Source organism: Borostomias antarcticus (genome assembly GCF_949987555.1).
Source record: "Borostomias antarcticus genome assembly, chromosome: 18".
Lineage (NCBI taxonomy): Eukaryota > Metazoa > Chordata > Actinopteri > Stomiiformes > Stomiidae > Borostomias > Borostomias antarcticus.
The window spans coordinates 13,927,846-13,939,296 of NC_140251.1; the positions used below are offsets into that span (position 1 = coordinate 13,927,846).

An 11,451-nucleotide genomic window follows, 5' to 3' on the forward strand; every position below is an offset into this window, starting at 1 on the left:
CCAATCAGAGAAGATTCCACACGACATTCCTCCCAATGGAAGTTCCTCTGTAGAACTCCATACAGGAAAATCGTGGCTTGTGATCATTGGCTGAATAATAAATCCTCAGGCATTTTTTTTTATAGTGAAATAAAGTATAGCTTAGCGCCCTTACTCTTGACCATACATTATGGTTTAATATTTCTTGTCACTAAATATTAATTCATAGGTAGACATAAATGTGGATACAAATTGAAATATAAACGCAAACAGGGGTTGGGTTATTATAAGTACTAAACAGGCGAAATGTGAGTTATCATGAAATAGACATTTGAAATATGATTCATTGATAAACTTAGTAAATGACCTCTTTCCTCGGAAAACCAAAAGGAGGCAGTGTGGAGGCATTTACAGTCAGAGATGCCATGAGCTAGACATTGTTGTCTGGGTGGATTGTCTGCTCATGTTTCAGATGAGTTCAGCAGATTAGAGTAAATCAAATTTCGAAAAATTCAAAGAGCCCTTGCATGTTGAATGTTGATTTATGTTGCTGAGGCAGGACACGTGCTGACTGAATCGACAAGTAGTGAGTGTCTGTCACTTGTCAACCAACATAGTTCTTCTGACTATTGTCAATTTGCCAGTGCGCCCTGTTAATTGAGGGTATCAGCTGTCACGTAGGCTGCCGCATTTGGCCCTCCATGATTTGGCCCTTGAACATAAGGCATAGCCTTCTCCCATTCATCCGAATTTGGGACAGATATTTGAAGATCAAGTGAGTTTACAACATGCTACGTTTGATACTACAGTAGTTTTCAAAATCCACAACAATTCACAGAGACATGTGAACCCATGCAATTAATATGAACAGACATCGTCATAAATATGTTTCTCAGACCCCCGTTACCAGGGAAGTGACGTGCACATTGAGGAGGAAGTGGGTTGCGGTATTACAGCTCTATTTCCAGCAGGGCCACTCCGCGGCGCGTTCACTTGAAAGCATCCGAGCTACAGTTGGGGTCCGCAGCCAGAAGGGACCATAGCCATGACGCCTTTGTCATTGACGGGTTCGTGTCTTTTAAGGAATAAGGATTGTCTACAGAAGTTGTTGATTTTCTGCAATGCCCAGAGCGGCATACCGCGGTGCTTCAGCAGGAGGACGCAGTGGAAGGCTGGTTTATGTCGGAGGAGTCTCAGTGTCATGTCCAGTGGAGTCGGGACAGTGTTGGAACAACATCGTGGTCAAAACTACTCGGCAACAATGTGTACCTCGAGTGGTCAAGACACGACCAGCCGGTTGTGGTCTATTTACAAGGAAACAAAAAAACAAATAGAAGGTATGGCATGTTTAACGCTGAGTAGAAAAACAAATCATTATTCTAATGTATTTGAAGAGTTTGAAAATGAAATCGTTCACTTTGTAGCACATTCCCACTATGCACGAGTGGTGTGAACAGGTGACTAGGCGCACAAGCAGGGGGGAAATTAACTTTTTGCCTCACGGTGAGTCACCTGCCAAGGGGACTAGATGAAAAAATCTATAGCCTAGTATAAAGTTGTTGTTTTTTAAAGATAGCCTTCCGAAATCTAGTCGCCAATTGGAAATTGTACCTGCATTTGGTTGGTGGCAGGTGTTAATTTTCAGCCCTGCGCCTAAGCCTGATTATAACTCGGCCGGGTCGTTGATAGTGGAACTACGCAGGCCACAATCAATTAACATGATGACCATGTAGCCTATGTTGTTTTGCACCGTGATAGTTTTGTTCACGTGTTGTCTGGAAATAAGGACTTTTGAGACAGATGCACTACCGGGGGGTAAGCCTAGTGTCAGTATAGGCTAGGGCATTCTGTATGTGAAAAATATTTTCAATTCCAGACCTCGAGGGTCTCTTTAATTGGCCACATAGTGACAACTGACTACACGCATGTGAGCGGCGAACACAGCACACAACACACACATGCGTTTTTCAGGTGTCGCACTTTGCAAATTGTTCCCTGCATTTACAGTATCCAAGCCAGGAGTGGGCAGCCATCGTTCATGGCGCCCGGGGACCAAGTGCTCAGTCCAAGTCCTGGTCAGGGACCGGACTGAAGAGCATCTGTTGTTCTGCATGTTTTTCCTAGTGGGTTTTTTGGGAGGAAACCCTTGAAAACACGGGGTGAACATGCAAACTCCACGCAGAAAGGTCCAGAGACCTTCTTGCTGTGAGGCGACAGTATTAAATACTTAAGACGAGTATTAAATACTGTGCCAACATGCAGCACGTGAGCAGTTTTTGGAGTTCAGTCTTGCTCAAGGACACTTCGGCACACTTTGGGATTGAACCCGGGACCTTGCGATCCCCAGCTAACAGTATACAGTATAGCTAACCATTCAAGCCACCGGGCACTCTCTACTCTTCCTGTTAATTCTTTGCAACATGGTAATGGATTTATAACACTTCAGGAAGCCTTGACCCAGCAAGGTAAACATGTATTATTATGATTTTTTTTCCCTTGCAGATATGACCCCGCTGATATCAAGGAACTCTATTGACCCTAACACCATTTTTGCCAACAATGAGATGAGCTTCCAGGATATAGAGATCTATGGGTTTGACTATGACTACACCCTGGCCTTCTACTCCAGTCACCTCCACACGCTGATATTCAACATCGCACGGGACATCCTCATTCAAGAGCACAGGGTCTGTCTGTCTCTGTTCTCCAGCCCCTTCACATGAATGATGGCACAAGTCCAGACACTGGCAACATCAGTCCTATTAACTGAAGCAGCTGCTAGCTTGTTTTCTTTCAAACCCTAATAACGTATTGCTTTCTTTTGCCTTAGTACCCCGAGGGCCTGCGAGATTATGAATACATCCCTAACTTTGTTGTTAGAGGGCTGCACTATGATGTCCAGAAGGTGTGTATCAATTTTTCTCTTATCAGTATAACATTGATTTATGCTTTTTACATTCTTATACCATAGTGATACCATATTATCAACATGTGGGTTATATTTGTTCCAGGCTTTGCTCATGAAGATTGATGCATTTCACTACATTCAGTCAGGAACAGTTTACAGGTACAGTATTTTATAAATTGTAAATACAAATACATCAGCATTGGAATTAAATACATCATACATGGGCATAGTTTCATCAGTTAACAAAAGCAATGATTTTTCTTCTTGTAAAGAAAGTGGTGGTACTGTATAGACATGCTTTCATTTCTTCTCTAGGGGTCTTCACTCGGTGCCGGATGAGGAGGTAGCTGCCATGTATGAGGCATCCCACGTCCCTCTAGAGAACATGAGTGACTTCTATGGCAAAGTAAGGACACACCTACAGGGTACAGATAAGAGTACTCAGGCCATACAGTACACAGTAAGGGGCCCAGTAAAGACAGGGCCCCATTAGAGAGATACCCATTTCTTTTACCCTTATGATACGTTCTGGAGTCCTATCTCATCTGTTGGGTTGTTTCCTCTGTTCCTCTCGTTCAGAGCTCCCATGGCCACACCATGAAGCAGTTCATGGACATTTTCTCCTTACCGGAGATGACTCTGCTGTCCTGCGTTAACGATTACTTCATGAAGCACAACATCGACTATGAGCCTGTCCATCTCTACAAAGATGTTAAGGTACAAGAGAACCATGGTCTTCTAAAGGCACCTTTCCAGGAACTATTACCAGGGGAAATGCATTACCTGACTATGACATAATGTTGTTCCATCGTTTGTTTATCCCCAGTTTGCAATATTGTTGGAGGCTAATGTGTTTGTGTAATCAGTTGCTGTGACTGAGTTATTGTCGTACACTCGTGAGGAGCGCAGACTTAATTTTAGCTGTGGAAACGGCAGTCTAATTTTAGAGAGGCGCGCCTGCCGGCACCATCTGTGCGTCTAGTCTCTGGCGACTCTGCTTCTTCAAAGATAGCGTAGGGTGAGATGGCTGCTGTGCTGTTTGTCTGAGGACCTGTCACCGTGTCTCACCGTAGTCTTGTCTGCTCACTGAATCACCTCTGACACAATGAGGTGGTTCTGTATCATCGACAGACCACTTCTCAAGGACCTCCCCCCCCCCCTTGCTCTCTTACACCCCTGGATTTCTCCCGGAGAATGGCTGACCTTGTCATTCTAACTTTCCATGAGTTATCCTTCGGGGGCTTTTCAACATGATGGGCTGCCCATGACTTTGCCTGTCAGGGGGTGTGAGCCTTCAGTCTTGTACAGGAATATCGACTCCATATCCATTTTTAAATCCTACCTGAAAACCCACCTTTTTAGACAGGCCTATTCACTGTGATTGTTGATGTTTTGTATCTTTTGTCTATTTTATTGTCTTTTTTATTCTGTACATGACCTTGAGTGACCTGAAAGGCGCCTTATAAATAAAATGTATTATTATTATTATTATTATTATTATTATTATTATTATTATTATTACAGTAGACATGTACAGAACAGGGCCGTTCCATAGATTTTGGTTACTTGCAATCTCATTTATATAGCTACCCTCAAAGTTGGCTTTCATATGAATACTTTTATCTAATGTCCTGGCACTAATAAATTGCTTTCAGGGCAGTGATAATAACAGTTTAATTTCACAGAATGTTTTGATATGGAACAAAATGTATGTTTTGTTCTCCCTAGCTGAATGCTCCCACAACTTGTCCTTGTCTAATATATCATTGTCTGTCCACAGGAGGCGATAGGACTTGTCCATGTGAAGGGCATTATGTATCGCGCTGTCGAGGCTGATATTGGTATGGACAACAGAGTCCTGTGTGTTCTCAGATTTGAACAAATCTCCCGTGACGACGTTATGAGAAAATGTCAGGGTCACGGGAATTGTTCTGTCTTACCAAGAAAGTGCTTTGATACTTTTATCCTTTTTTATGAGATGCTCTGATTGGCAATAACCCCCCCCCCCCGCCCCTGTCTCTCCTGCTGTCTCTCTAGAGAAATACATTTGCTACGGTGAGCAGAGTCATGCTGTACTGAAAAAGCTGTTTGAGAACGGCAAGAAGATGTTCCTCATCACCAACAGCCCTTATGACTTTGTGTAAGTGAGACCTTTGCAAACCCAAGTGTACCAAGACCAACTTTCTGTTGACATGGAAGACACGTCTAGTTTTAGAAAATGCCGAACCAATGAGCCTTGGTACTTTTGTTCGAAGTCCCTGTGGTTTTGGCATTTTGCCAGAGTTGAGACATTGTGTTCCAAATGTTATGAACAAGAGATACAGCCAGTGGGATTAGAAGCCCAAAGACGTAAGTCTAATTTATATTCATTCAATCTTTATTTATTCTCGATAGGTTGAGAACAAGCACTCATTTACAATAACGTTGAGGAAATACGTCATATAATATAAAAGTGCAAGGAGTAAAACAAGAACAAATAGTATTAAAACCCTTTAACCAATTAAAACAATAAAAGTAATTCAATTAAAATGTACAGCTATTAAAAACAAGTTTCTATTGACATGGAAGACACGTTGAGTTTTTGAAAATGCAGAACTGGTGACCCGTAGCACTGTTGTTTGAAGTCCCTGGGGTTCTGGCATTTCGCTGGAGTTGCGACATTGTGCCCCAAATTTTATGAATAGCCGTCAAGAGATACAGCCAGTATCCCCTGGGAGTTCTCTGTGAAACCCACACTTTATAACCGCTACAGTCACTCAATCCACTTGGGGGCGTTACCAAAAGCTACTGATTGAAATCATGCACCTGGTGACATTGTTAGTTCCATCCTGTCCCCACAGAGATGACCTAGGCTGAAGGAGCACCATTAAGCATGACTAGAATAGAACTAGCTGTTGAAGCACCCTAGTGATGAATCAGCAGATGTGGCTGATAAAGCCTTTGTGAAGGGAATTGTGCCCGAGCACCAAATGTTCTCATATCTGTGTTCCGTCAGGGACCGGGGGATGAACTACATGGTCGGAAAGGACTGGCGGGACCTGTTTGACGTGATCATCGTGCAGGCTGACAAACCTGGCTTCTTCAACGACAGGAGAAGGTAATGTTGTAAACTCGAAAAATAACTGAAAACGGCCAAGATGCTGAATTTCTCTCCATCTGCATCAGTCACAAGCTCATGGTTCGATGCATCTGTGTTTCCCCCGTAGGCCGTTCAGACGGGTGACAGACAGGGGCGTGCTCCTGTGGGACAGGATTCACCAGCTGCAGAAAGGAGAGATCTACAAGCAGGTAGAAGGCCAGGGCATCACTCTTTATTTTGACAGCACATTTTGATTTAGTTTTTGTCCTAGTCTTTTGACTAAAATGCTATTTAGTTTAAGTCTAGTTTTAGTTGACTAAATAGCGATTGAAACGATTGAAACTAAATCTTAATGGGTTTAGTTAAAGTGTAATGCATTATTTAATAATTTCTTGGGAATTTCCAAACTCATATACTCCTGGAGGAAACATCTATTATACTGATGGACAATTACAATGGACAACTGAATTACATTTCTATGCACTCTCCTTGCCTGTGTTCAAGCTTTTTCAGTGTGAGTGACAACTTTCACAGAAATCCTAGCATTTCGATTGATCTTCGATTCCCAAATCGTCCCTCCATAACATTTTCGTTTTTTTTTTTTATTTAATTTAATTTTTTTACAACAATGTCAATAGATTTTGTCATAGTTTTTGTCATATCATAAATTCGTTTTTTATGTAGTTATCTCATGAAGATAACTAAATAAAGGTTGTTGACAAATAAGTTTCATCATAGTTTTCGTCAACAAAATTAACACTGCAGGGCATTTAACATTCCTGAGGTACACGTATTACTCCACATGTGAACTACTGTATGGAATCTAGACAAGGAAAGTCGGTTCTGTGTCTGATCTGGGTGTGTCTGTTGCAGGGGAACCTGTATGAGTTCTTGAGACTGACTGGCTGGAGAGGCTCAAAGGTGCTGTACTTTGGAGATCACATCTACAGTGACCTGGCTGTAGGTACCAACCACACACACACACACCTTAGATACACCGCATACAATCATATTTAAAATGGTACACACATCTGTGTGTGTGTGTGTGTGTGGAGGGGAATGACATGATTGTTTCCTCCTTTTAGCACCACATACTTAACATAGTCTGGTGTCAAAATACAACCATTCACTATTGTTCCAATGTCTAAAAGAACTAGGTGGCCTCATGATGGATGTTGCATGCATTATAGCTGAGGTATCTGAAGTGTTCTCAAATCAAAGCTTTATTTATATAGCGCGTTTCATACACAGAGGCAACACAATGTGCTTTACAGAGAACAAGGGAGGTGGGCATAGGTCCCACCACTACATATTCCAGAGGGAAGCAAAAAAACTGTATCACCCAGGGGCCAGAAAAGTGAGGTGTAAAAAGTGTCTGGTCTGTCCTGGCCATGCTGAAGGACCTGACCCTGAAGCATGGCTGGAGGACCGGCGCCATCATCCCAGAGTTGAGGAAGGAGATCAAGATCATGAACACAGAGCGCTACGTCCACCTGATGGCCTGGCTGCAGGGACTCACCGGACTCATCGAACAGATGCAGGTGAGCAGACACCCGCCATCAGCTTGAGTGGGGGAAGAGGGTGGGAGAAGAGAGTGGGGTGAGTGTGGGGGTGAGTGTGGGGGTGAGTGTGGGGGTGAGTGTGGGGGTGAGTGTGGGGGAAGAGAGTGGGGAAGAGAGTGGGGAAGAGAGTGGGGGTGAGTGTGGGGGAAGAGAGTGGGGAAGAGAGTGGGGGAAGAGAGTGGGGTGAGTGTGGGGGAAGAGAGTGGGGTGAGTGTGGGGGAAGAGAGTGGGGAAGAGAGTGGGGAAGAGAGTGGGGAAGAGAGTGGGGGAAGAGAGTGGGGTGAGTGTGGGGGAAGAGAGTGGGGAAGAGAGTGGGGAAGAGAGTGGGGAAGAGAGTGGGGTGAGTGTGGGGGTGAGTGTGGGGGAAGAGAGTGGGGTGAGTGTGGGGGTGAGTGTGGGGGAAGAGAGTGGGGAAGAGAGTGGGGAAGAGAGTGGGGTGAGTGTGGGGGAAGAGAGTGGGGAAGAGAGTGGGGTGAGTGTGGGGGAAGAGAGTGGGGGTGAGAGTGTGGGGGGTGAGTGTGGGGGGTGAGTGTGGGGGGTGAGTGTGGGGGGTGAGTGTGGGGGAAGAGAGTGGGGTGAGTGTGGGGGAAGAGTGTGGGGGAAGAGTGTGGGGGAAGAGTGTGGGGTGAGTGTGGGGGTAGAGAGTGGGGGAAGAGAGTGGGGTGAGTGTGTGGGGTGAGTGTGTGGGGTGAGTGTGGGGGTGAGTGTGGGGTGAGTGGGGGTGAGTGTGGGGGTGAGTGGGGGAAGAGTGGGGGTGAGTGGGGGAAGAGAGTGGGGGTGAGTGGGGGGGTGAGTGTGGGGTGAGTGTGGGGGTGAGAGTGGGGGTGAGTGGGGGAAGAGTGTGGGGGTGAGTGGGGGAAGAGAGTGGGGGTGAGAGTGGGGGTGAGTGGGGGAAGAGAGTGGGGTGAGTGTGTGAGTGGGGGAAGAGAGTGGGGTGAGTGTGGGGGAAGAGTGTGGGGGTGAGTGTGGGGGTGAGTGTGGGGGTGAGTGTGGGGGTGAGTGTGGGGGTGAGTGTGGGGGGTGAGAGTGGGGAAGAGAGTGGGGGTGAGTGTGGGGGTGAGTGTGGGGGGTGAGAGTGGGGAAGAGAGTGGGGGTGAGTGTGGGGGTGAGAGTGGGGGAGAGTGTGGGGGTGAGTGTGAGTGTGGGGGAGAGTGTGGGGGAGAGTGTGAGTGTGGGGTTGAGTGTGGGGGAGAGTGTGGGGGAGAGTGTGGGGTGGGGGTGAGTGTGGGGGTGAGTGTGGGGGAGAGTGTGGGGAGAGTGGGGGTGAGAGTGGGGTGAGTGTGGGGGTGAGAGTGGGGGAGAGTGTGGGGGTGAGTGTGAGTGTGGGGGAGAGTGGGGGAGAGTGTGAGTGTGGGGTTGAGTGTGGGGGAGAGTGTGGGGGAGAGTGTGGGGTGGGGGTGAGTGTGGGGGAGAGTGTGGGGAGAGTGGGGGTGAGAGTGGGGTGAGTGTGGGGGTGAGTGTGGGGAGAGTGGGGGTGAGAGTGGGGTGAGTGTGGGGGTGAGTGTGGGGGTGAGTGTGGGGGTGAGTGGGGGAAGAGAGTGGGGGAGAGTGTGGGGGAAGAGAGTGGGGGTGAGTGTGGGGGAAGAGAGTGGGGGTGAGTGTGGGGGAGAGAGTGGGGGGTGAGTGTGGGGGGTGAGAGTGGGGGAGAGTGTGGGGGAGAGTGTGGGGGTGAGAGTGGGGGAGAGTGTGGGGTGAGTGTGAGTGTGGGGGTGAGTGTCGGGGAGAGTGTGGGGGTGAGAGTGGGGTTGAGTGTGGGGTTGAGTGTGGGGGTGAGTGTGGGGGAAGAGACCATCTTTGGACTTGCGTGGTCTCTGCTCCCTGCTTCACAGGTACACAGGGACCCAGAATCTCAAGCTGTCATCCAGGAATGGATCAAAGAAAGAGAAACCATGCGGTACTAGAGATAATTATTAACATCTTTATCTTATCTGCTCGTTAGTTTTGTGAAATATTGAGTTTAAAAATGACAGATCATTGGGAGATCATAATTGATTTTCTTTTGTTGTCAGGTCGCAGACGAAGGACATCTTCAACCCTCAGTTTGGGAGCTTGTTCCGGACGTACCACAACCCCACCTACTTCTCCCGCCGTCTCTCGCGCTTCGCAGACATCTACATGGCCTCCATCAGCTGCCTGCTCAACTACGACTTCCAGCACACCTTCTTCCCCCGGCGCACCCCTCTGCAGCACGAGTCTCCTTTCGGGGCCGAGCAGACCAGCTCTGGAGCCAGGAAAATCCCCTTCCAGCCCCACAGAACCAAAGCTGGCTCTGACTAGAGAGGGGGAGGATGTTGGCTGCAACACTTTAGATCTACCCAGGACACAGAGCACTCTGGGAGATAAGTACCGGACTTGGATGACATGCGCAGCACTTCTCAACTACCTAATGATACAACACCGTTCCGTAGGGGAATGCTGCTGCGTTTAAACTATCTCATATAACTCTCATTTGATTACTTGAATAGTATTTGACCAGTGCAACAAATTACCATGTAGATTTATTCTATCCATCAATCTTTAAACAATGCTTTAGTTACATACCAGAAAGAAACCCTCTCATATATTTCAGAAGTTTTTATTTTTGTTATTGAGAGGAACTGTAAAAATAGTGCTTGGTACACCTGAATGCATTCATGTTTTAAGGTACATTAGGAATTTACAGACTTCATGCCCAGTTTAGTTTTTAAATTTGTGTGAAAGAGTGGGTATAAAAGAACTAGACCAGGTCCAGCCTAGCTTATGGGCTGATGCCGACATGTTTCTCTAGAGGACTGATTAGTGGGTCAGAACCAGCTAGACATGCCATCGAAATATCTGTGAATTGAAAAGAGTGACGAGTGACAATGCGACAATCCCTAGTATTGGGGCTGCTGGCCTTCGGCATCAGCATTTGTAATTGAAACCCGTCAAAATATTCATGTTTTGGAGTTTTAAGTTTTAAGATGGGTGCAAATCTCAAGATTTCACATGCCTGTGCCCTTTCCACTGCATATGTAATTAAGAGACTCTTGGTTAAAAAGGGATTTCTGGAAGGGTGATATACCTGGCTACAGTATATGGGAAAAGGCTTCAAACAACCAGCTGTTATGTAACAGTATTTTCATTACTGTATAGAGATGTCTGTGGCGTGAAACAGAACTCCACATTTCCAGTACACAATTGCCTTTGGTCACAAAAAGTTTTGTGATGCTTTAAGACCCCAATAGTTGAATTTCCTTAATCGTTGTTCATATTTTTCTGTTTCATTATTCCACCCTCTTAATAGTACTTCAGAGACTATAGACCTCAGTTTAACCGAATGTCCATATTTTTGATAGAAACGGTCAAAACGTGATGAGTATTTAAATATAATCATTTTTAAATTTTCATATTTACTACTAAAAATTTGATTTGTTACTTTTAAAATAATGTAATAGCTCATTTGCACTGCTGTAATGTTTGATGTTTGTGGCTATTTTGTGTAGTCCATAGTGTTCCTGAACACTATGAAAAAGGTCTGATTACTATTATGGAAGTAATGTTTTAGAGCGCTTTTGTTGGATTTATTTGGTCAAAAAAAGGGAAGCCTTTGACACTAGAAAATTTATTTGAGAGCTTTTATCCTGAGCTCATAGTGCACTAAATATTTATTGATTCTTGAATTAGTAAAGATTAGTAAAGATTTATAACATGTCTTTATTTGTTAAAATTATTTTATTATTTATACAGCTGTATTTTAGTAACCTGCACCTTTTTTCTCATTATTTGACTTCATGATGAATATGAATACATAATCCTCTTAGTGTCATTAGATTTCAGTAAAGTATGTACAGTTCCAGCTTGCCTGTTGACTGTTACGTGAATACACAATAAATACTTTCTGCCAATGATTTCGCTCTGTTTGCACTTCATGCGCTCGATAAGTTAAGAACATATCATCCATC

General features: G+C 45.3%; 1 protein-coding gene across 1 annotated transcript; it reads left to right on the forward strand.

Moving 5' to 3' along the window:
* Positions 1-1,024: 1,024 nt before the first annotated feature.
* nt5dc3 (5'-nucleotidase domain containing 3) lies at positions 1,025-11,249 on the forward strand (the record flags this gene model as incomplete). Its single annotated transcript, XM_084453102.1, has 14 exons — positions 1,025-1,316; positions 2,482-2,666; positions 2,810-2,884; positions 2,991-3,046; positions 3,203-3,293; positions 3,467-3,604; positions 4,668-4,728; positions 4,925-5,027; positions 5,883-5,984; positions 6,094-6,175; positions 6,840-6,926; positions 7,367-7,507; positions 9,358-9,422; positions 9,538-11,249. 14 exons carry the CDS (start codon positions 1,025-1,027, stop codon positions 9,803-9,805), a joined length of 1,746 nt encoding a protein of 581 aa, XP_084309228.1. The 3' UTR covers positions 9,806-11,249.
* Between the last annotated feature and the right edge of the window lie 202 nt (positions 11,250-11,451).